We start from the raw sequence: 26,979 nt of genomic DNA on the forward strand, positions 1-26,979 counted from the left end.
TGGAAAGTCAGTTGGAACATGACCGGTAGTCATGGTCGCACTCCAGACAGTAGAGACAGACGCCATGGGGGTCAGCCACCACCATCGTACGGCGACAGGCCCCGCAGGATTTAAACCAGGCATCCCTACGTGGCACCAGGAGTCAAAGACTCAAAAACAAACTGAGACAAAAGTCTCTACAAGCATTTGCAATGCAATAGGTCTAGCATTTAGGAGAGTTTGAGCTATTGACAATGCAAATCACAATGCTTTTTATTTTTAAAACATAAATAAAAGGCATTGTCATTTATAATGCCAATAGCTTAAACTTGCATAAATGCGAGACCTATTGCATTGCAAATGCTTGTTCATGTGGGCGTTAGGTGCAGTCTAATATTACATACCTGTTAACAATATTTAATAAGCAATAATGAATACCATAAAATCAATGTACAGAAAGAGAACACAAGTAATCAGCTATCAATAGAGACCGCCCTATCCCATGGAATACTTCTTTGTTTAAGGGGTTCTCTTCCTGCTCCCAGAAAATGTCCTCTGTGAAACATTAGACGGACACCGCATCCAACCTGATGGGGGGGGGGAGGGGTGGGCGATCAAGATCCAGCTCTCATGGAGGTTAGAGAAGGAGCTACCTGCCCGTCAATCAAACAACGAATGGGAGGAGTTTTACCAGCTGCACCCACAGAGTTAGCGTCAGCTCATCGCAATACGTATTCAGATTGGTGTGTGACTGCTTTAAATCGACGCATGCCAGGCAACGCGTTCACTCAATCCCCATGAAGCATTTTGCAATAGTGCTTTGGAAAAATGCATCCAATAGTTATTCCAACCCTGCTGTCCTAAACTGAAAGAAGGGTGATACAAATGAGGGTTAAGGAGGTAAATAGGAGATGAAGGGAAAATAGATGAAATTATAGTTGATATGAGAAGACGAAAAAAAAAATAAAGGCCACGCTCAGCCCCACTGTGTTTCCCGATGAGGTTTCTGTTTTTCTGCCGCCAGACTCTCACCCTGCACTCGCACCAGCTTTGTCCTTTCCCTCGCTCACTATCGCCGTCTCCCCTTCGCTCCACCATTAGCTCTGTCCTGTCTTCAATACTGTATTAGCTCCGCCCCTTAATCACTTTCGGACGTACTGTCCATTACACTCCAGCACTAGCACGGTCTCTCCATCCAGGAATACCTCTGCCCTTTCTTCACTCTAGCACAAAGCTCTCTCCCTTCCCTCATGCCCTAGCTGAGTCCCTCCAGCGCTCTGTCCTTTCACTCCTGCTGTAGCTCTGTCCCTTTACCCCAGGGCTACCTCTGTCTCCTCTTCACTCCTGCAGTGTTGTTGTCCCTTCGTCACTCCAGCACAAAATATCTGTTCCTTCATCTGTCTCTTTACTCCAGTAATACGTCTGTCCCTTCGCTCCTGCACTCCTACATTCGCTTGAACACTAGATCAGCTCTTCCTTCGCTACCGCACACTGACCTTGGCCTGCTGTGATCTTCCATCCTTGTCTCCTGTGGGTGTCTGCGGGGGTTCTCCTCAACCCACCTCTGTCCATGGTTTACACATCGCATGCCCGGAGCAGATGCTCGCTCATGAGATGAGTTGGGACATTTGCTGTGTCTCAGAGGTGTGGACTGAGCCCATACCATGTTGGCTTGCACGTGATCACTTGTGGACAAGGAGAGAGACAGACCCCTTGCTTCACAATCTTTCGTATGACTCAGACATCCTGACCAGTGGTGGAGCTCACCTGGTCGGCGGCCACATTGGTGGGCGTTGCTCAGAAGGGTCAGAGGTCAAGAACTAAGGAATCCAACACATAGCCTCCTCATCATGTGAGTTAGTGCGCTTTGGTGTTAGGTCATATGTAAAACGAAGGCATTGTTAGCGTATGCCCCCTGACACGTTCTAAATCCCAGCTCGGTTCGGGTTTCCCGATTCTGCTAAGATTTTGTAGGCATTTTATAAATCAGAAAAAATACGCACGCCACGTTTAAGGAACTAGTTTTAGGGAGCTTCCTTGTACATAAAACCAAACATGTCGTGAAGCAGACTCACAAAAAAAAAAAGTTTTAGAACTTCGCTCATGTAAGTTCCCACCCACGATTTGGGTTAAACTTCTGATTTGTCAGAAATCCACACTGCTTCCAAAAGCGCACCTGGGTGGCTCTGGAAGTCACATGTTCCGACCGCCACCATACATGCACCCCCTGCAGGTGTGTCCATGTAACTGAAGCCCCACAGGGAACCCTCTCATGCAGCGGTTTTTGTTCCTGCCTCTTTATGACAGGTCTGTGACAGGGCCCGTCATGGCGGCTTTTCACCCGAGCCCCTCTTTAGTGCGCCTTTCACCGTGGCGGACAATGCTCTGGGAGCTGTTAATCCGGGCCCAGGATGTTGGAGGACAAGGGAGCAATGCGACGTATAGACTCGTAACATGAAACCCGGGGTCTGACCCGAGAAAATACAGAGAATTATATTTCTTTCCTGACTTGCAGAAAAGTGGGGATCTTTCAAGCGGGAAAAAATGAAAACAAGTAAAATAAGCAGCTTCTCTGTGGTGCAGCCCGTGGGTTAAGAGCCACCCGGCCTCTACCGCGTCACTTCGCGTTGCCAACCTTCTCGGTTCTGTGCATTGCCTCTGGTTCGCTGCTGTCCCGTGGCCACGCACGCGTAGTCTCATCTTCCCGGATTCCTGTGCACGCTCTTAGCAGCAGTGGCGGTCTCTGTGAGTGCGACAGACTCCCTCCCGCCCCTGGAAAGAGGCTGCCCGAGGAAATTACCTGCCGAGAGGGGCTGCCAAGTGACACCCGGGCAGCGCCAAGGTCTTTGCTCCTTCCACAGCCCGAGTGAGTGGGCGGCAAGTAGCTGAAGCCTTGAGCACAGGTTTGGGTCTGTAGGGTGGATCCTTTCTGGTGTCAGACCCGGTAGTAATTAAAACGAGTAAAATGCGGGCCGTGGAGCCGAGGGGGGAAGGAAAGTGAAAGTAACGGCATGAGGCTTGCAAGGGAGACAGGCGATGGGCACAGCACATGACTGATCCGATCCGACCTGCAGTCTGCGCGTGCCCATCTCCTGTCTCCTTTGCAAACCCTTGAAAGCATAGTCGCCGACTGTAGGTCTCGCTGGCGATAGCGCTTCGCACTGCGTCGCCAGGTGCGATACCTAAAAAGTGACTAGGGTACATGCTCTAACCAGATCTACGCTTGCTGGGGCGGAAAAAGAACTGTCATCAGCAAGCATGGGTGGCGCCTAAGTAGTCTCTGTGATGTCATCTCGGCACCTACAACGCCGGCGACAGACACGGAGCTGCACAACGCCACCTACCAACGCACAGGGGTACTGCTGATGAAAAACTTTCCAGGTCCAGTCTGACGCCTGGGGATATTCTAAGGTAAGGAATCTATCAATGTCTCTCTTTCCGATATGAAAGACACTTGAGGACTATACTAGTGCCTAGTGTTGTAAATATTAATGCACAGAATATACTCTTAAAAGGGTAAATTATCACATATATTAGCATTTCCATATACAAAGCATTAGTAAGAGGCAAGGAAAAACAGCGTAGCTTATAGTACATCTTACCTAGTTATGTTTTATATCTTCCAATACATGTCTGTATTTGAAATCACCATATGAACAAAAGACTCTTTCCAAGGGTTAGAAAGAGACTTACCTTAATGGAAGAGATGGCGAAACACTGCCTGGCCAACTGCTGCATCTGCATCCTGTGCGGATTCCAGGCAGTAGTGCTGCATCAAGGTATGAGTGGTCCTCCAGGTTGCAGCACAACAGGACTTTTCCAGAGTCACTCCAGGGGGCCACTGACGTAGCAACAGCTCCGGTGGAGTGAACTTTCGCTGTCCTTTTCAATGGTTTGTTAGATTTCACATGGCAGAATTGTATTGCAGCAGATATCCATCTTGCGATACTGGCTTTTGTTACTGCAGTCTCTTCTCTGCCTTGGCCATAGGCAACTAATAGCTGATCAGTTTTTCGAATGTCCTTCGTTCCCCGAAGGTAGAACTGAAGGCAAGGCTTGACATCCAGCGTATGCACCGTTTGCTCTGGACCATAGAATCACCAGCACTTTGAGGTGGAATGGTGACAGCACCTTGGGAATGAATGTGGGATTAGTCCTTTAAATATGAAGAAAAGTTGTTTAATGGTAACACTTGGATCTCGCTTACCCTTCTAGCTGAGGTGTCAGCTGAGGTGACAGCCAGCAGAGGAGCGACTTTCCATGTGAAGAATTTAATCTCAGCTGTATGAATGGATTCGAATGGTCTTTTCATGAGTTTTGCAAGGACCATGTTGAGGGTCTATTCCGACGGTGGTGGAGGAAAGGTACAGAACAGTCCTTTCATAAATTGTTTAATCAGGCTTCAGGCATAAAGAGAAGTGTCACTAGAAGCTCTTCTATAGCGTAAGATGGAAGCCAGATGCACCTTAACTGAGGCGAAATCCAAACCAGATTTAGCCAGAAAGGAGATATGGTCAAATCTGTTGCAGGGATACTTGAAATGGATGTAGGCACCAAAAAAACAACCTTTTCCATTTCAGTTGGTACATCTTGTTGGTGCTTTCTGCTCTAGATTTAGAGAGGATGTCTCTACACTCCTGCAAAATGCTCATGTCTCTAAGTTCCAAGAATTCAGGAGCCAAGCATGCAAGTGCAGAGACTCTGGATTTGGATGGTGCACTTGACCATTGTACCTGGTCAGGAGAAGATGAAGTAGCTGCTGACATATGGGTCTGGCCTCTAAAAGATGAAGACAGTGGCGTCAACTGAATCCTGACCACCGATGATGGGATGCCGGTCGTCTACGGCATTGTTGTAATCCATGTTACCTTCAACAGTGTTGTTGTCGACGGTGTCGTCGTCAACGGTATCACTGTTGGCGATGTTGTTAACGGTATTGCTATCGACTGTGTGGTCGACGGTGTTAGCGTTGATGACAGTAAGGATGTTGATGGTATGGTCGTCAATGGTATCTTCGTCGCCTTCGCTAACAAAGCCTTCGTCAATGGCACAGATGGGGTAGACGTAGACGATAATGGAGGCAACGATGCTCTCGTCAACAGGATGGGCCCGGAGATGGCCACTGTTGTCATCGTCCCTGCCGTCACGGGGCCAAAGACGTAACAGTGTAACTTGTGGTCATCGAAGGTCTAATGACTGTCGTCAACTGTGACGTCGTCGATGGCATTTGTTTGGTTCTGAATTTCCCAGGATCTGATGAGGAGGTTCTATGGTGCTTCTATTCTTTTCTCACTGGAGTAGAGGAGACTGTAGATGAAGGTTCAGAGGAGACTTTAGTATGTTTCTCCTGTTTTGAGCTCCTGCTCTCTGGGGAGGGTTTGAGGTGTTTCCTGCCGTCTCCAGACACTTTCTCCTCAGATCTGGCTCGCTTGTGAGGCCTGAATGAACCATCAGTGTCTTCTTCAAAGATTTTCGATGCTTAGTGACTGTAGCCATAAAAGCAGCCTCCCCTCTCTATCTCTTAGTGTTTTTTGAAGAGAAAGTGTGACTAATTTTGCACTGCTTTGTGAGGATCATCGACATGGACCCTCTTCTTGCCACAGGTCATGCAGGCATGGAAGCGTCCTTTCTTATCAGACATGATGAAAAAATAAAATTGGGAAAAATCCTAGAAGTTAGAAGAAGAAAACTGAGTAGAACTCAGGGAAACGGCCTTCACAAACTACGTGTGTTGAAAATCTGAGGGAAACTGCCTCTGCTAAGGATAGTTCTAGAGGGTGCTGACAGCTGATTGCTGAATTAATGTTAGATCCTTTTTTTTTGAAGGACAGGGATAGGCTATGTATGACATGGCTTAGTGCCATAAAAGCCTATGGCATTATTTAAATACTGCTTGATTATGTTACCGTGGGACTCCCATCCAGACGACAGGAAATAATTCAGGCATGTGAATCTATGAAAGATAACCCAATACTGGACACCCAGAACTGTTTGTGGCAGTGTAGAAAGCACCAAAGCCAAATCTCTTACCCTTATCTTAGTAGTGAAGGATTCCAGTTAGGGACCTAACAAACAATTTTGGAATGACAGCAAGTTGGCAAACACATTCTCTTGCTCTGTTTAAATAATTACTTTTGGATCAGCATGAGCTGGGTGTGTGCATTTGGAATAGCCTGAAAGGCACGACATGAACCGACCTTTTAATAAAACTGTACAGCTAGCCTGTATAAATAAGAAGCAGTGACGGTGGACCACAGCCACTGATAGAGCGCTAAAGCATTTCTGCGTCACACAGAGGAGGAAACCCCCAAAGCACCCTTGTCGCTGTCGAGGATCGGATTAGGCAATAAATAGGACATGGTTCAAATACTCATATTTGAAAAAGTTCTTCTGAGACGTGTCATTTACCAACTAGACTGTCAGCAGGATGGGTGAGCAAAGTAAGATCAGTTGGTTAGGGCACATTGCACCTTAGGTGCTTTTTTGAATGGAACCTGCATAACATTGAAACATTGACATAGCTTTTTGTTAAAGTGCTCTACAATATGGGTCCTTGCTCATTGACCTGGAAGCCTTCCCTCTTATTTTCCTCTTTCACTGCACTTGAGTGGGATTCAACCGCTGTGATGGGAAGGCAATAACATGATGAGCCTCTTCTGGCAGTGACTATCTGAAGAGTGTCGACTGGATAAAGCTATGTCGATTCCTAGGTGTATCCCTCCACTGAGTCACTGGAGTAGTTGAGCCATGCTCTCCTGAATTGTACTCTGGCAGAGAAGATGGGCCAATCCCTTGCTTTCATGTACAAGTAACAGTCGTGGAAAAGAGCAGCCTCGTACCTATTGTAGAGCCTGGAGATCCTACTGCCAAAGTCTGATGAAGGGTGTCCACTGCTAAGTAGCTAAAGTCTGTTTGCTCACAAAATCTTTGCCTCAACTCAACAGTGCAACAGAATATCTGAAGCAGACTCCTCATCTTCAGGGTGGTGGGAGTTGATTAAAATAATTAGAACTGAAGCAATTTTCTCATTTAATATTTTTCCTTGGATTCCTGCTTCCAGGTAAAGTAAACTAATGCGGTTCTTCAAGGTTTTCGCTTCTTTATCTTACCATTGGTATGCTTCAGTTGTAGTGCCTAGAGTTCCCTCCTCTGTCTGCACACTGTGGAAAGCAGCACCCCACGTTCAACATTTCCTCCTCTCCCGGTTGACACCTGGAATCTTCTTGTCAAGGTACCTGGTAGGCCCTGCACACCTGTGATGCAAGCTGAGAAGCCCTGATTGCTCAGCTCCAGCCTTTATGTGGATTGCAGAAGCTAGGAGGGCTGTGATCTTAAAATGAGAACCCTGCTTTTGCTGCTGCAACGCTTAACTATTGTGATTCGTGCAACATGGGTGGCACAAACTGTGCAGGCACTGAGTGAATGATCTGCAGAACAGAAGCTGGATCTGTGCTCCCATCCTCGGGAGAACTACAGTCATCTTCAATCTTAGCCTTCAAAATCCTCATAACTCTCCATCTGCTCGTCACACTTCCAAAAACATGTTCTAATTGTGCAAAATACAAACATGATACAAATGATATCAATAATTCTAGTCCCCATCTTATTATTTCCTGAATTTGTAATTGGGTAATGATCCAGAGGTTAGATAGCTTGCTGTGATGATGGGCTCCACTTCGGGAAAGTTGATTTCATCCATATATTCACCAGCTCATACCCACATATCCATTCATGGACATAAAAATCCACTTCTTCTGCCTTCAATTAATTCAAATTCAAATTCAAACATCCACAGAACAATCTATCCAACTCCTCCATATAACCACTTACCTACTCATCCATCCACACCCTCATCAACCTATTCACTTATCACACATACACATCTTTCTCCACATACACACATACAACCCATACACACCTACCTACCCAACTACTATCATTAGAGTCACAAACTATGTGTACTACACCATTCACACAGCCACAGAATCGTCCATCAATAAATAAGTGTACACAACATTTCAGCCATCCTCAATACTTCTCCTTTCCACCAACCTGGACAACCATCAATTCCTGCACTCTCGTAACCATGTACTGACTCCCCTACTCTGGAAATAAAAGTAGCAAGTTCTTCAGTCCTAATAAAAAAATGGATGCATAGGTAACCCACTGGTAAGTTAGTAATTGTTTTAAAATAAAGCTATGGATTGTAAACCTATAAACACCCCTATTAAATTCATATTATTTTGGGCAAAAATATAGTTCCATCCTGAAGGGATGATCTACTGTCAGGGATTACATTTATGTACATGCCTCTGGTCCTGCAATATACCGCCAAACTCAGAAATAGCTTTAGAAGTCTCACAAGATGGAAAGGTATCTTTACCTGGGAGAAGAGTCTAGCTTAATCACTGTTCTTTCTGGCAAGGAGTCCTGATTTAATCTTGTGTAATCCTGTTAAAAATATAAAAAAAGCTATGCTCAGAATTGGTCAATATAAAAATGTAAAAATTCAGTCACTGCAATCTGTGCTTGGATATACCAAAGACCAGAGATGAGGTAATTCATAAAGGTTCCAACCACTTACAAATTACGACAAAAGGTGATTTTGACATCATCATATTTGACTTGTTTTCCCCCTTTAAAGGAATGGAAAAAAAGGTTACTCACTCTGTATTTATCTGTTCATAGCTGTAGTGCGGTCACTTTGTCTATACCCTTGGAGCAGTGGTGACACCGACAGGGTGTATCTTGAATTGATAGCGATGGCCACTACCATGAAGCGGATATAGCGCCGGTGGGCGGGATGGATGGGGACGTGGGCGTCCTAAAGGTCTAATGCTGCCATGTAATTGCCTTGTGTACGCAAAGGGATGACAACCGGTAGTGTTAACAGATGGAAATGTGCAGAGACTGAGGTCCATGATGGGCCTGACGAAGCTGGCATTCTTGGGGATGAGGAAGTAATGAGACTACACCCCCTGGCCCCACTGGTCAGGGGGTACTGGCTCTATGGCCCCTTTTTGGAGGAGCGTCTGTACCTTTTCCTGCCGAAGGTTGAGATGGTCACTGTTGAGGGTGTGACTGGGGTGAGATGTGGGGGGCAGGTGTGAGAAGTTCTAGGCAGTACCCATGGTGAACCACCACTAAAATGTCTGTTGTGATTTCCTGCCTTTGGGGAAGGAAATCGTGCAGTTTCCCCTCAACAGGTATTGTTTGACCGGGGCAAGGAGGAAGAGAGATGAGGAGTCAATGTTCTGCGGTGGAGGCCCCTTGACTGGAACCTTCCCTGCCCCTGCCCCTGCTCCTGTTATTGTTGGTGTATTCTAGTGCCGCCTGATGATGGTATGGCTGCTGCTGCTTTTGGTATGATGGGGTAGGGGCTGTAGAAGCAGTTTTGCTGGGAAAATGCTTGTATTTTTCCTACCCATGATGTTACTACCTTGGCTTCAACGGGCTTCTTAAAGGTATGGGGGAAACAGGAGATATGACATGTGTATGGTCGCTCTTTATGGACTTCAATATTACAAAGGGATTTATTTATTATAATACAATGAATTAGGCATTGGGTTTAAAGGTTATGTTTGAGCAGTTAATATGCGACATGATAAATGTATCCGGCCTGGTGGCCATTGTGTACTTATAGGCAGTAAAATGTGTTATGAAAAGAAAAGTAGTGCTTCATTGTGCCCCATGAGAGAAGTGAATAGATCCCTCTGGTGAGTGTGGAGGCTGTGGGGGGAGAAGGTGGAGGTGATGAAGGAAGTGGATCATAGACAAGATTGCTGGTGTCCCAATCCTTGTTGTTTTTAGGTATGGGAGTTGGAGGAGGTTCAAAATCCAATTGTTCCACAAAAGTTAGTTTCCTCTTCCCAGGCAAAGACTTTAAAAGTGTTGTTGGAGAGAGCTTTGTTGAGAGTTTTTCCATTTAGAGATGGTTAGTCATTTTTGCCTTGCTACCAACTCTTCCTCTTGCATTGAATCTTTGAAGCCAGCGCTGATGGAATCCTTAGTGCAGATGGTAGCTATGGTGCCGATGGCAACCTCAGAGTTGACAGTGGTCCCAGGCCTGAGGTTGGCCTTGATGCCAGCATTAAAGGTGTTTTCAACTCTACAGGTCTTTGAGGTTTATGGCAGATGTTGGGGCTTGCTGGAAGAGGATGGTTGATGCCCAGAGTCCGGAACAATGTCTGCTCCGAAGCCTTTGATTGGTGTCAACCAGAGCCCAAAGGCAGCGGAGGACCTGAAGGCTGTGTGGTGGTCAGAGGCCTAGATGCCAGACCCCATCAGGAGTGGTGCTCGGCCTCGGTCTAAAGCTTACTCAAAGGCCTGGTGTGTGTGTGTGTGTCCCCAATACGCAGAACCCTGGCAGATGTCTTCGTTCAAAGGCTGGAGATTGTCAAGGTGAGGGGAGTATCTGGTTCTTCTTCCTCCTGGTCTGAGTCGGAGGAAAAAACACACCTGTGGGTTGGGCGATGGCTGATGGGGCATTATACCCGAAGGTATGCAGAACATGTGCATCTACAACACATACAATGAACATACTATTTCTTCATCTCTTCACGGCTTACCATCTTCTTTAGTCTTCACCCCAAAAACATTTTCCTTGCAGCTCACTTCTTATCAATGTACCACCCTCCCACTACATTCCCTCTGTCCCATACATGTTTTACTATACAAAGAATGTAAAAAGTTTTCTTATGGTATTTCATATATTTCCGTCCCATTCGGTTCATTGCTGATCATAAAATGCACAGACACCCTTTGGGGGAAAAGTACTGCTATATAAAAAAAAGTATACAAAATAATAAAAAAGCAAGTAATAAGAGTGACTCATCTGCAAGTACTAGTTTAACATTTCAAAGAGAAAATATTTGAAAAGGTGTAAAATAAAAGCGGTAGTACCAGACAACTGACTAATTAAACCAGCAATCCCAGAATTAATGCCTAGACAAAATATAAACATTGGTTTTTTTGAAAAGAAGGGCTGCACTTAAAATCCTAATCTTAATTTGGTAGCAGTAATGCCTTTGAAGATGTACACCAGTAGTTTGTTTCTCGGCTGCCCAAAAGCAGAAAAAATAAACTTTGTTAGGCTAGTATCCTTGAAATTATGTTTCAATAAACAACATTGGTGCATTGCACGTGTAAGGGGCTACTAATGTTGATGGGGGTTTCAATACAGGTTGCATGATAAAAGCTAATTCAAAAGTCAAGGCATTACCAGGCCAATAAGAACAGGGGTAAAGTACAGCTGCCCAGGTGTCAGGCTCATAATTATGAACATGTCACAGGACAGCTCTGTTACATGTCTCTTTTGGGCAAGGCAGAGAGTGCCAAATACTCCACTGCCATTGGGAAAAACTGAGGGATACTAAATAATTCCTGTGCTATTGAAACCACATCAAGGAGAAGTAAATGTTATTTGTAATCCAAAAATCTTCACTGAAGTCCAAAAAGTAGAATAATGCTGTCTGCATGCAGGGATACTGTAACACTTAATTTCCAAAAATAAACAGCACATGTACTTATACGGGGAGAAAAGCTGTTATGTTCCAAATGAATGTATAATTTCCAGTCTGTAGAAACGAGTTTTTTTAAATTATTTCGGTCTTATAAGCATGATACCTGAAAAAAGGAATACCTGAAACTCTCCAAAAGGCTGTTTATGACTTAACCCACAAACCTTGAAGGCACCGGGGATCTTTGTGTCTGTGTGGGGGTCCTCCCTGAGGCCAATAATTATTTATTTACATTTTCCTTTCCTGGGGCGGCCCATTGGCCCCTAAGAGGGGGTGTGAGCCTCCCCCCACAGGAAAGGGAAACAAAGGTGGCTATTTCTTTTGTACCGTACTGCCATGGGTGCCCCCACCCATGGCAGTACGGTCAGCCAACTTCAGCCACTGATTAGTTGTTGCGTCATTCACATTTTACTTCCACCCAGCGCACCATACATCACGGGGCAATGGGTAAGCCCATTGGAGCTACTGATCAGTTATTAAAGCCATTCATGTTGTGCTCTGGCCATAGTTTTTAGAAGGCCACTGCGGGAGGGCAGACACATTGCCCTCTGCTGTGGTGGGTGGAAGCAAAATGTGCATGGCTGAATAACTGTTCAGTGGCTGAAATGGATTCGACCTTGCCCCATGATATATGCCATGTAGGATAGATTTACCACATGAACAGCACAATAACTGATAAATGCCTAAATTTTGCTCACCCATTTCCCGATGCTATATACTGCACCGAGAGGAAGAAAATAGTGAATAACACATTGCCCTATTCTGTGGTGGGCGGATGCAGAGGAGCACATGATGCAAATAGCTAACTTCATTGTGAGTCACCCGCGTTGTGCTCTTTCACACAGAGCAAGTCTCACAAAGTTGTTTCTCTTGGCGTCGGTGTCAAATTTGCCATAATGTGCTTTTGTCTTATTAGGTGTGTTGCAACTGGAACTATTTATTTTCTTTCTTTTTATCTTAGCTTTTTGGAGACGTTCTTGGCAGGATAATTGTAGAAGTTCTTTGGGTCAGGTAAGTTCTAGTTTTGAGACTATTGTTATGATCCCACTTCAATACACTATCAGAGCATTACATTACATTCTTTCATCTCATGGTACACAGACAATCCCCTTCATATCCCACTCCTACCCTACACAATCTATTCGTATTACGAGTACCTCTGCGTTTTACGTAGACCAGAAAGTTTTCGTTAGAAAGCAGAGATGGCGACTAGTTGCATCAGTGCTTTGAGGGTTTAACTCAAATAACGGAAGAGAGCTCTGAGGCTGGGTCGGATACTCAGGCAGCACCAGAGCGAGATGATCAGGGAGCAGAATTTGGGAGTGATTTTGCAGTTGGGGTTCCTTCCAAATAGGACTCTCTTCCATTAAATCAAAGGAATATGGTCATGATAGTCGTGATGTCCCGTCACAAGCACAAACTGTGCAGCAGGAAGCTAATGACAGGGTAGACCAATGCAGAGTGCAGACAAGTACTGCGCCAAGCTTGTTTGGCAGACTCCTAATTTAGTTAAGCCAGTAAATCCCCCATTCACTGGAGATGCTGGATGTAAGGTCAATATATGTTTTTGCCTATTGACTACTTCCATCTTTTTCTAGATGCAGACTTCTTCGATTAAATTGTGTACCAAGCAAATTTGCGTGCTGAACAGTTTGAGGGAGCTTGGATTGCACTTAAGGACAGTATGTGTCACAAGCGTTAGGCCGAGCGGGGAAGCATATTTATAAAGACAAAGCAGAAAATTCTAGGTAGTAGAAATTTTGTGGATTACCACAAATTCTGGAAGTGTCAGTCAGAAATGTGAGTACCGTGATTCTAATCATTAAGGGAAAGTTTGAAATTTGAATGGCATTGTGGATAAGGGAATGGGATCAATCCACGTTACACCACCCTACACACCTCCATTTTAAAAACAGGAGTCTATCGATGACTGAAGTCAAAATTTATAGCTGCTGGTTTTGGCAAAGTATAATAGAATCAAAAAAGTTAATACTGATAACAGTGCCAGATTACTGAACAGGCGCCTTAGTGGTAGTTAGCCACATCAAGCCACCTTCCTTTTGATGGTCCATTCACACGTCGTTCATGCACGCCACAGAAAGCCATTAACACACAACAATCACATCAACAAACCACCAGCATTGAAGGGCCCTTCACATTCATACCCTAACCGGACTGAAACCCCAGTCCCACTACCACTCAACTAATCATCAGCCAACTGATTATACAAACACACCTCTAGCAAACCAATACACACGTTCTGCCAGCCAACGGCCACAATTCTGCCAGCCAACTGCCACATATTTGGCCAGCCAACTGCCACATATTTGGCCAGCCAACAGGCACACATTCGGCCAGCCAACAGGCACACATTCGGCCAGCCAACAGGCACACATTCGGCCAGCCAACAGGCACACATTCGGCCAGCCAACAGGCACACATTCGGCCAGCCAACAGGCACACATTCAGCCAGCCGCTACACTTCCGGTCAGCCAACCGCCACACATTCGGTCAGCAAACCGTCACACATTTCACCAGCCACAAGCACAAAGTCCACCAGCTAACAGCCACACAATCACCACTACATACCGCTAGCCACTATTGGGTAATGGGCCTTGACCATAGTTTCCCTTCGCCCATGAAAATCTGCCTTCTACATACATGAGATACCAATGAAAACAACCCTAGGCTAAGGTTGGACTATCTGTTTAGATCTATCTCACCCAGAGTCCAAATACAGCGAGGGTGCATCATGCATCTTTAGTAATCCCTCATTGAGGAAGCCTGATTAGGCTCAGAAAAGCATTTCTTTCATGTGCCTTCAGGGCACTAACTGCACTAAATCCAACTCTTTCCAGTGTGTAGCAGTACGTTGTAGATGGCTGAGGATGCACCTGGGGCTCATTACTCAGAAAGTGTGAACAAATGTTCCTGTGAGAATTGGGCTACATCTACTGGGACAGGCTGTACGAAGTTGCCCAAAGAACTCTTCTAGAAAGTTTACAGGTGGTGGTCAGGGTACTCAATCAAAACATGATGCATGTCTTGTCCACCTTTATGTACAGAACATTGACTGGAATGATCCAATAATACAGCAAACAGAATATCAACCATTTTCTGAAAGAGGATAAAGGTGGCAATAACATGTGACTTGCGGTTGGTACAGTGATCTGTATGTTACTCCTACCATGACCATCTACCTTCTAACCTATACGAGACCTCGAAGAAAGCAAACCTAGGCTAAGCTTTGACTTCCTGTTCATGTCTTTCCCACCAGGAGACCTAATGATGCAAGGGTGCCATGTGCACCTTTACTAACTCCTCCCTGTGGCCGAATGCTTATATTTAGAAAGGCTGGTCTTTCATGCGCTTTCAGCACACTCACAGCATTAAATTCAATTTCTTCCTGTGTGTGGAAATTAGTGGAAGTTTCGGAGAGTGCAGGTGGGCCCATTCCTTGAACAGTGTCAGCGAATATACCTTTGAAAATGGGGCGGAACATTCTAGGCAGACTCAACTAAAGTGCTTATACGGCATTTCTGGAAAGGATAAGGGTCTTAAGATTTGGTGGACGGGGTACTCAGTCAAAACATGTGCTGTCCACTGATATGTGCATTGCACTGACTGAAATGCATTTGTAATATGGTGGACAGAACTTCCACTGTTTTTTTGGATGGAGGATGAAGATGGCAATCAGTCAATAGCAAAACTAATGTGTGCCTCTTTACTAGAGTCAGCAAAGACACAATGGCTCAAATCTAATTTAAAAACAAAAATCTTGGATTAGTGTCCTTCTTCCAAAATTAGGTGGAAGGATTTAAAAACCTAAACATCTACTTTGTAATGGCCCATCGTATCCATGAACAGTCATTTGTGGTAGATAGTAACTCACAGTCTATGTGCACCACTTCAGGCAGTTTCCCAGAACTTCACTTTTGTGTGGCCCAAAGTGAACCAAACTGGAAACCAGTCTGAAATGGGCACTGAGGATAGTAATTTCTACTCTCCTGCCTCTTTCTTTGCTGAGCACAAACTCTGCATCAGCGATAATGGCGACTGTTTTGCTATGCTGCAGGAATGCAGTCTGCAGTGTGCTGATCCTGCAGCCTTGCAGCGTCCTCTACAACGGACTAAGTAGTAGCTACTGCTTCTACAGCAGCATGGCTTTCAATAACAGCCAACAGAAAGTCAAGGAAAGACATCAGTCTTTCTGAAGACAGAATACACATTGATGTTGCCAGCTGAATCAGGTAAGTAGCTAACTTCCTGTACCATGTACAAGTTTTATTACGTGCATTGTCATTTATATCCTCTCCATCCATGTACTGATTTTAATCCACGTGGGCTTGTGGCCTTCTGCCAACTGTCCGTCCCCAAACTGAAATGGGAGAAGTGCTCTCATTGTGAAGGGTAATGAGCTCAGAGACGTCCAATATGCCTGAGAATTTGACAACAGGCAGTTCATTCTAATGCATTGATCTGGCCTTTTTGGAGCTACCTAAAAAAAGCTCCTGCTGGACTCTTGAAGTGCTTTCTAATCGTACCCTGTGGTGGCTCGCATAGGGCATACTGCGGGGCGGCGAGGCGGGGTGGGGGAGAGGCAGGAAACTCGGACCTTTGACGGAATGGAGGGAAGTTATAATTACTTTCCTCCGTACCGTCGTATGACAGAGTTTACTACCTCCCACCCTCCCCTGCCCCTGCCCCGCCCTGCCATACAGCCCGCAGCACGCCCTATGTGAGACACCACTGATCGTACTGCAAGCCGCAGTGCCAGCTTTGGACATTTAACTAAACAGCTGGACTCCTGTCTAGAAGTTATCTTCACAAAGATTTGGCCAAGCTCCATGTTATCACTAACTTCTATGGAGGGCAAACCTGTAGGATTTATTGTGATGTCCTTCACTTTATATACTCTCTAGATGTACGCATAACCAGTAGAGCGGTTGCACAACATCTATATCTTGATGCTGTAACAGGCTCTTTCATTTGGTACGTTCATTCTGAACAGCAGTCGCCCCTTGTACAAGATCAAGGACGTGTTGTCTGCTATATTCTTTCCAGTAATATTAATCTCTGGAAACTCGGCAGACAAATGTTCCACTAACGGTCAAATGTTGAACAACAATTTTGAACAATGGTCTGATTGGTCCTGGGACAATGCAGCAAAATTGTCATTGAAATAGAGCATATGCTGCAAAATCAAAAATCCGTCTCTGCTTGTTACCAATTCCAAACTGGGTGTTGCCCGAAATATATAAGTAGACCAGTAGGAATGTGCGGTTTGTTTATGAACTATTCCCATGTTAGGCCCAGAAATAAACAACAGAAATAGGAGTCTACATGTGCCCTTGAGTGAGGCAGTATTTGGGCCCACACTCGGTAGCCACCCAGGGAAACCTACCAAACCCAGAAATTTCTAAAATCTAGACATCCAGGGTAATTATGGTGGTGTACTTTGAGTGGGTCCTATAATGTTTTCCTACCCACAATGACTTGCAATATTCCAATCTACATTAAAATTGAGCATTTTACTTGCAACTATGTGGGGGAACAATAAACATCTGTTATTCAATGTCAAGATGCCCCAAAGGGTGAAACTCCACTTTAAAAATACAAATCCTATTTTAGTATATGGCATGGTATTTGGTTCCTGTGGAAACCGAGCTTGTCAACATCTTCATTTTATTCCAGACATGGCTTGATCAGGAATGGCATACATAACAGTTCATATGTTCAAATCAACTATCTAGGAGGGCCACACACTGGTTAATAGTTTATCAGTGATCTAGGCAACTAGTCTGGTGGATTTAGCTCTCGGTTCCAACAGAACATAGCCATTCGGACACTGAGACATTAATGTGGTCCTGAATTTCCATCTGGGTAGGCTATCGAATAAATATGTGTCTAGAAAATAACTTTTGGCAAAACTGGTCTTTGGTGTTTTGCTGCAGGGTATTGGATATGAGGGTCTTAGACCTCTCTGAAAGGATAATCACCCCAGATAGCGTTTCTTTCACAATCCACAGAAGGACAAAGGCCAACTCTAGAATGATCTCTTCAAATTTCCCTATTTTTTAAAATTATTCGTTGTCAAATCTATTCTGGCTTAAGAGGGCATGACTAAGGAACTATGCAATACAAGAATTGGCCAGTTGATAATTTCCACTAAGAAACTGTTCAAGGTGGACTGAATGATAGGCCCATTAGATCATGAAGGAGGTGGGGAACGACATCTAAGTCTTTGGAAAGGGGCTAAGGCCTCCAAAGCATTTTAACTTGGTAACCACATAGAAGATAAATTAAGAACAACAAACTGGTCATTAGAGTCTTAATTCATGTCAGTCCAAGCAAGGGATTGTCCCCCTAGCAGTAAGTCAGCTTGATTGTCACCCTAACAGTAAGTCAGCTTAAAACATACATTATACTCGCTCTGGTCCTGGGAGCAATAATACTACTTACCCAGTATGCATCTGTTCTTGGCATGTAGGGCTGTAGAATCATATGCTTTGCATAGATCGCCATCTAGTATTTGGTCCGGATGTTTGCACTTTGTTCTTCTTCAAAGGAGGCTTTCCAGTCACGAGGTAGGTGACTCCTCCTTTCGGTGACAGTGCCTAGGGGCATCAATTCCATTGTTAGATTGTTTTCCAACAGAGGGTGATAATAGAGTTAGTAAGAGTAGTACAAAGGAGATGTCCATTGATGCATGTATCCAAGTAAGATGTTACTGCAACAGGTATAGGTATCTGGGGAGGCGGACAGGCACATAAGATTCTACAGCTCTACATGCCAAGAACAGTTACAGACTGGGTAAGTAGCATTTTCCATTCAAGGCATATGAGCTGTAGATCATATGCTATGCATAGACTACATAGCAGTAATCTCCCAAAGCAGTGGCTAACCTGTAGATGTTGCAGTGGTCTGAAATAGTGCACGTAAGACTGCTTGCCCTACTCTTACTTGCTGTGCTGCAAACACATCAATAGAATAGTGTTTTGTGAATGTGTGAGGTGTAGACCATGTTGCAACTTTACATATATCATCTATGGGTATATTTCCCAAGAAAGCCATAGAAGCCCCCAGTTTGCGTGTGGAGTGTTAATGTCCGTTTAGCCTTTGCATAGCATATTTGAATGCATTTGACTATCCACCTTGCACTGATTTTGATATGGGGTTGCCTTTGTTTGGGGCAGCAAAAACTGATTTATGTTACGGAAAGGTTTTGTCCTTTCAATGTAATAGAGCAATGCTCTTTTTACATCCAATGTGTGTAGTGCACGTTCTGCCATTGAATCTGGTAGAGGGAAGAACACGGGTTAACTCAACAGATTGACTGAAAAGCACAAATGACTTTAGGAAGGAATTTAGGATTAGTGCTAAAAAACACTTTATTTTGGTGCATTTGTAAAAAGGGTTCTTTTATAGTCAATGCCTGACGTTCACAACTTTTCTGAGTGATGTGATGGCAACTAAGAAAGCAACTTTCCATGTGAGAACTTGCAGCTCACATCTGTGTAATGGTTCAAAGGGTAGCCCCATTAGTCTGGTGAGAACAATGTTGAGATTCCACTCTGGAGCAGGTGGGCGTCTCGGTGGAATAACTCTTTTGAGTCCCTCCATAAACGCTTTAATGACAGGTACTCTAAAAAGAGATAGATGCCGTCTATTTTGGAGGTATGCAGCTATAGCAGCTACATGTAAACGTATGGACGTGTATGCTAAATTGGCATGTTGTAAATGTAACAAATAGCATATAACGCTTTGGACAGAAGCATCAAGCGGGTTGATGTTGTTGTTATTACAGTAAATCACAAACAGCTTCCACTTTGCTGCATAGCATACTCTAGTGGTAGGACGTCTAGCTTCTTTGATAATATTCATGCAGTCTGGCGGTAGATTAAGATAGCCATACTCTAGGACATCAGGTGCCAGATTGCCAGATTGAGTTGACTGTGGTTTGGGTGTCTTATGTCTCCATGGCTCTGTGTGAGGAGACTGGGTGTAAGATGTAGTTTTTGATGAGGAACTACTGAGAGTTCCAATAGGGTTGTGAACCATGGTTGAAGTGCCCATGTGGGAGCAACTAGGATGAGTGTCAGGTACTCTGGTTTGAGTTTCTGAACCACTCATGGAATGAGAAGGAGAGGCGGAAAAGCATAAGCAAATATCCCTGACCAGATCATGCATATTGCAGTGCCTTTGGACAATGGGTGTGGATACCTGGATGCGAAGTTTGGGCATTTTTCGTTTAGGTGAGTGACAAACAGGTCTGTGTCTGGGGAAGTTCCACGTATTGAAAGAATGGTAGGAGAACTTGAGGGTGTAGTTCCCATTCTTGGATTTGCTGTGTCTGAAGACTTAGCAGCTCTGCAATCTGGTTCTTTACTCCAGGGAGGTGGTCTGCAAGGAGATACATTTTGTGATGAATGGTCCATCTCCAGATGTCCTGGGCTAGGTGGGACAGTTGGAGGGAGTGGTCCCGTCCTGTTTTTGAATGTAGTATATGGCTGTCAAGTTGTCTGTACGAATTAGCACAGTCTTGTGTACTAGCTGAGCTTGAAAAGCTTTCAAAGCCAGAAAAATTGCTAACAGTTCTAGAGGATTTATATCAAGCTTCACAACCCTTGAATTGTGTGACATTGGAGATGCGCTCCCTAACCTGTCAGTAATGCGACTGCTGTCAATGCTATCTGTGGAACCGGGTCACTGAAGGGCAGCCCTTTCAAAAGGTTTTGTGTGCTCCACCACGGCAGAGAGTGATGGGTGCAGACGTCTACCAACACTAGATCTGATAATTGACATTGAGCCTGGTACCACTGACGTGCTAAGCATTCCTGTAGGCGGCGCATCTGAAGTCTTGCATACAAACTATGAAAATGCAAGACGCCATCATTCCCAGTAACTGCATGAACAGTCAAGCTGGTAAGGAGTGTTGAGGCTGGAACTGAGGCATCAGGTTTTGAATGTTCCTGACTCTGGCGGGGGCTGGGTATGCTGGGACTTTTCATGTGTCTACAGTAGCTCCTAGATAGTCTTGATAGTTGGAGATGGGATTTGGTCTGATTTACTGTGAATCCTAGTTGCACAGTTTTTTGTGTGTGGTGTAGACAGCTGTTGTGCGAGCTGTCCTTTATGAGCCAGTCGTCTAAGTATGGGAACAAATTCCTTTCTGTGTTATTTAAATGCTTAGTGACCTACTGGTCCTCTATTTGGTATGTTAACCTGCTAGCTAAACAAACCAATTGTAATGGTACTTATTATTACACCACACTAGAAATAGTTTTCATTCTCTCCACATTTTATTTTCCATTGTTAAAAACATACATATAAAATTCATAACCGGATACTTCATATCCTCGATATACATTGGAGCATTCCCTAATCTAATACAAAATAAATCCTATTCTTATTCTTGCTCAAAAACATAAACACAGAATTAAAAAACAAAGATATTTGGCATATATTATTAAAACATCATAGAATATGTTACAACAATTAGTCCTTATGTCGACGCGTTTCGGTGCGTTGAGATCTTTACAGCACCTTCCTCAGGACAGACTTAGGTTTGAAGTGTTGTGTTTCTTTTTTTATTGCTTGTATTATGAATATTCCCTCTTCTTATCTTTGGGGGTTGTCCAACTTCTACGTCACACTTTTGTTAATATTTAAAAACAGGAGAATAACTGATTTCGTGTCTAGCTTCTTAGATGCGTCTTTCAGTTTACGCACGGTCATATGATTACTGGGCGCCCTCTGTCTTCTGGCACTTGTTTTTACCGAACGGGAGAGAGGAGGTGTTGACGGCTTGGAGGGGCATTTCAAAGGTACTGGGATAAAAACAAGTGCCAGAAGACAGAGGGCGCCCAGTAATCAAACCTTAAATGATGACCTGCTAAAACGACATACACAGGGATCTAAGGAATCTACCCACCAGATGATACCGATGAGATCATATGACCGTGCGCAAACTGAAAGACGCATCTAAGAAGCTAGACACGAAATCAGTTATTCTCCTGTTTTTAAATATTAACAAAAGTGTGACGTAGAAGTTGGACAACCCCCAAAGATAAGAAGAGGGAATATTCATAATACAAGCAATAAAAAAAAGAAACACAACACTTCAAACCTAAGTCTGTCCTGAGGAAGGTACTGTAAAGATCTCAACGCACCGAAACGCGTCGACATAAGGACTAATTGTTGTAACATATTCTATGATGTTTTAATAATATATGCCAAATATCTTTGGTTTTTAATTCTGTGTTTATGTTTTTGAGCAAGAATAAGAATAGGATTTATTTTGTATTAGATTAGGGAATGCTCCAATGTATATCGAGGATATGAAGTATCCGGTTATGAATTTTATATGTATGTTTTTAACAATGGAAAATAAAATGTGGAGAGAATGAAAACTATTTCTAGTGTGGTGTAATAATAAGTACCATTACAATTGGTTTGTTTAGCTAGCAGGTTAACATACCAAATAGAGGACCAGTAGGTCACTAAGCATTTAAATAACACAGAAAGGAATTTGTTTTTTGTGATTGTCTAGATACCCAGTCCTTTCTGGTTTCTTGGGAAACTCTCTTCTTTGAAGAGAGTCTAAGTATGGGAAGACATAAACATGTCGTCTTTTCAAATGGGCTGCGACTACTGCCAAGCATTATGTGAAAACCCTGGGAGCGGTTGTTACTCCGAATGGAAGGATTTTGAATTGATAATGTTGGCCTGCTACCACAAACCTGAGGTATTTGCGGGTAGCAGTGTGTATTGGAATATGAAAGTAAGCCTCTTTTAAATCTAGAGTTGATAGAAAGTCTCCTTGCTGAAGGAGAGGAAGCACTTTTTGGAATGTTACCATATGAAAATGGTCTGACTGTATGCATAGGTTTAGTTCTCTGAGGTCCAATATAGGCCTCAGAGAGATGTCCTTTTTGGGAATTAGGAAGTATAGGGAGTACACTCCTGTTCCTTTGTATTGTAAAGGGACTGGCTCTATTGCACCCTTTTGCAACAAAGAAAGAACCTCTTGATTTAAACTGGTGAGATGTTCTTGTGACAAGAGGTGTGAATTTGGAGGAATATCCGGGGGAGTGCTTGTAAGTTCCAGGCAATAACCAGATTGGATAATTTGTAGAACCCATTTATCTGATGTAATCGTATTCCAAATGGTAGAAATTGTGAGAGGCGTCCCCTGACAGCGTTGGAATGATCGGGGGTATGGTAAATAAGTTACTGCTTGTTGTTTGCTTGGGAGTTGCGTGTTGAATTACCTCGGCCTCTTCCCTTGCCGGTGTTTATTCTATACCCTCCTCTAAAATAACCTCTTAAAGAGGGCGATTGATTATTGCCCTTGTAAGAGGAGGAGGGAGTCTCTGTAGATACATTTTTGGAGCCACCCTATAGAAGGAGCGACGAAAGGAACCCCTGTTAGGTGATTGTTGGGCCCCCAAGAACTTAGCAACTTCAGTATCTTTTTTCGATTTTTTCCAGTGATACATCGACAGCTGGGCCACATAGATGTTCTTTATCAAAAGGTTGATTAAGATTAGAGGCTTGCACTTCAGGCTTTAACTCTGAAATCCTTAGCTTAGCATGTCTACGGAGTAGTTCACTAGTGTTTATTGACCGAGCTGCTGTATCTTCCTGATCTAACAAACACCCGATAGTGGTATTAGTTATTAATTTACCTTCTAGAATGAGGTCACTGGCTATAGCCTTATGTTCATCAGGTAGATATTCAATGATCTTTTCCAGTTCGACACAATTAGCTCTATCATACTTTGCCAACAATACTAGGGCATTGGCAATGTGCCAATTATTAGCTGCTTGTGAGGCTATCCTTTTTCCAAAAGCATCTAATAATTTAGACTCATTATCAGGAGGAGGGGGTGTCCCCTGTTTGAGAGTTCGCTCTCTTACGAGCATTGGAAAAGACTAAAGAGTCTATGGGTAACTGGCCTTTGATATACACAGGATCATTAGGTGCAGCTTTGTATTTTTTTCTCTACCCTGGGAGTGCTGATTTAAGCTCTTCCAGGGTCTAAAGATATCCTCAGTGTGTCTGAGCATTGCCTTTAACATTAGCAATGCTTGTGTAGCCCTTTGAGATGAACTCAGTGTCTCTAACAAAAAATCCCTGTGTAAACATTGTAAATGTAAATGTAAATGTAAACTGATACTTGTATAGCGCACTACTCACCCGCAAGGGTCTCAAGGTGCTTGTACGAATACCGCTGTGGAGCCCATCCTGGCTTTCCCTGTGAGGCGTCCAGTCCTGGGCACCCCCAAGGTGGAGGCCAGGCATCCTTAGCATTGTGGGGGCCGTTGTGCAGATTAAGCAAGCTATTGCCCAGAGTTGCAGAGTGGGACTCCATGACTGGAATAGGCACTGAGGCGAGAATTATCGGGTCCGTGGAATTTTTGAGCTCAAGACCCGCCGAGGTGGGAATTGAACCCTGGTCCCGGGCTAGACCTCTGCATCAGGGTCTGCCGCTCTAATCATTGAGCCACACTTCTCCAAACATTACTTATGAAGCTCTACTCCATGATATTGCGTGGCCCCATTAAGGAGCTCAATCTACCCAATGGTGTCCTCTGGGGGCGAAGGTCTTGATGGATATAGGTCAGGGTAATTATTTGGTTGAGGGGCATTATAATGATCCCATGGATCACGATCCTGTGGTGCATCTTGTGGTGCATACTCGTCCATGTCCCCATCGTCATACATGGTGTCTTGTGGGTCAGGTGATGGTGGTGTAGGGGAATATGTAGGTGTAATCAGTAAATTTGGATCAGTGAGTGAAGAAGGTGGGATATATGGTAGAGGGGGGTTAGTGTCCACATTTCTCTTCTTCAGATGCATGTGGTAGTCTTCTGCTAGGCCCATTTTCTGTTTCTTTGGAAGTTTGGTATGAATACGTCCAATTTCTGGGTTAGTAATGATCTCCTTCTGTTTCGGATCCTACAGTGGATTATCGGTCCAAGGCTCTTTAGTTGCAGTGCTTTCTTTTGATGTCGGTTTTGGCGTCAACAATTTCAGCTCCAAGAGTTTCAGTCCAAAGGTTTCGACTCTGAAGGTTTCGGCTCCGAAGGTTTAGGTTTATGCAACAGTCGTACGAAAATAAGAAGGTGTTTTGCCTTCGACGCCAAAGGTTTTGGGTCGGCACCGGCATGGGTAGAGCCCGAGCCGGAAGGCTGTTTATGTTTCAGCGCTGAGCCCGAAGGCAGGGCGCTCAAAACCATTTCTCAGTGTCAACCTTGGCCTGAAGGCAGAGGAGGAACCGAAGCCTTTTATAAAGGAGATGGTAGGGGAAGGAAGTCTCTTTACTCACGATCTGTTGTCCTGGTATGAGGTCTTTGGCATCAGAGTCGGCTTCGGACACGGAGTTGTGTTGTTCTTCAATTTCAGCTTCCTGCACTTGCATTTCTTCTTGTTTGGACTCGTCTTTGAGGAAGTCTGGCGCTGAGCCGCTTTGTTGGTACATTTTGTGACATGGAGCCCGACGATCACGGAGGCTCATTGTGTTCTGGGGATAGGCAAATGTTGCACACCTAGTGCAAGTCGGTGCGCGGAAACTTAGAGCGACACCCGGGGCTTAACTTGAACGGAGTCTGTTCCATCAGCTGGTACTGATCCGGGCGTGGGTAGGCCCAACGGCTTTCCATGAATGTTCCGATCAAAGGTTTTAGAGCGTAAACGACACGTGGAGAATGGGAACACAATCAATAACAATACTGTCGAGGGTAGTGGATTGCTGTACGAAGGGGGTCCAAAGAAACGGTGCCGAAACAGAGCGCATAAAATCACATCTGAACCCGATGGCGGAAAAAACAATCTAACAATAGAGTTGATGCCCATATGCACTATCACCGAAAGGAGGAGTCACCTACCTCGTGACTGGAAAGAATTCTTCGAAGAAAAACAAAGTGCAAACATCCGGACCCAACACTAGATGGCGATCTATGCAAAGCATATGATCTACAGCTCATATGCCTCGAACACCATATTTCCTAGTTACTGTCAAGAGGTGTTCTTCTCTTGAATGAAACATGTGGAGGATCCGGATATTCTGACTAGACACAATGTTTGTGTTTTGGCTCAATTTAGTTCCAAATGTTTTACTGTTTAGTGTCTGATGCTTTGCACCGGGCTGCAGGAAAAATAAACAAAGAGAGTAATACACAATCCTCACCTGTGCGTCCTTATCAGAATTAAACTTTCCTTTATAAAACCTAGTAAAATTGAAAATGGTGAGCAAAGATTAAAAGAGAAGTTGGAAAACTTCAAACATGCTAAGACATCAAATGGAGTGTACAAAATCATATACTAGAATTTATATGCTGTAAGTTGTTTGGAAAAGCTTCATAAACACAATATTAAAACAAGAAAAATAAATTGGAGCAACAAAAAAGTCAACTTGAAGAAAAAGACTAAAATATGCAACATCCTGGAAATACTGAGAGATCCTCTCAGTATTAGCTGTATGTTGGACTTGGCCCTTTTTGCAGGGTCATCCCCGAACTTATTGCCTTCCTCCTGTATTTTGTTTCACCTGTTTTTGTTGGTTTTAGGACTCTAGCACCGATCAGCAGTGGTCAAGTGCCCAAAGTGCATATGGTCTCCCTACTGTAAATTGATGTATGGATTAGTCACTCCATAATTGGCTGGTTTGGTTTACTTGTCAGACCCTAGTACAGAGCACTGAGTGTGCCCAGGGCTTGTAAATCAAATGCTGCTAGTGGGCTTGCAGCACTGGTTGTGCCACCCACAGAAGAAGCCTGTAAAGTGTGTCTCAGGTCTGTCATTGCAGAGCCTGTGTACTGCCATGTAGAATGGGCACATGCCCCCACTTGCAAGTCCCTAAACCTTCCCTTTTCTTCATATCAGGCACCTTAATCGTAGGCCCAAGGGCAGGGTGCATTGTAAGTGTAAGGTAGGACAAGCCCTGATGTGTGTGGCATGTTACAGCCATTTTTGTTTTTCACTATTGCAAGGCTACCTATTCCCCATAGGCCAGAATGGGAAGTTAGATTATTACATCTTATAAACCTAACAGATTCAGGGAACTAGGTAGAAATTTGAGTTTAGTGTGCCTGAATTCAGAATGATAAAATACATCTTTTAGTGAAGTTGGTTTTAACATTCTGCGTTTGAAAATACCACTTTTAGAAAGTAGGTATTTTCTTGTCCTACTATCCAAGCCTGCCTCTGCTAGGTTTTGTATTCCTTATCTGGAGTTTGAGTGACAGGGGCTGGGGGATTCCAGGAGACAGGGTGAGTCAGCCCAGTGCTGAATAGAGAGATCTGCATCTAGATGGGAGGGAGGAGTTGCACCTGGGACCTGAATAGGGCTGTGCCGTCCCTCAACAATGCTGGCTCCACCTCCTGTGGTGCGTCTGATGTCTCTGCCCTACACTGTGAAAGGAAAGGAGTCATGTAAACAGAGTGCTCCAGGACTGACCAAGATGGGTTTGGACT

At 44.2% G+C, this 26,979-nt stretch overlaps 1 protein-coding gene across 3 annotated transcripts in view; it reads right to left on the minus strand.

Annotated features, from left to right (window-relative positions):
- The window catches only part of MAN2A2 (mannosidase alpha class 2A member 2), a 668,437-nt gene that overhangs the window by 344,753 nt on the left and 296,705 nt on the right, over positions 1-26,979 (minus strand). For all 3 annotated transcript variants that reach the window (XM_086958183.1, XM_086958182.1, XM_086958181.1), the window contains one exon: positions 8,363-8,430. In XM_086958183.1, coding sequence (XP_086814309.1) covers positions 8,363-8,430 — 68 coding nt within the window. The remainder of the gene's footprint in view (positions 1-8,362; positions 8,431-26,979) is intronic.

Source organism: Lissotriton vulgaris, chromosome 2_1 (genome assembly GCF_964263255.1).
Source record: "Lissotriton vulgaris chromosome 2_1, aLisVul1.2, whole genome shotgun sequence".
NCBI lineage: Eukaryota > Metazoa > Chordata > Amphibia > Caudata > Salamandridae > Lissotriton > Lissotriton vulgaris.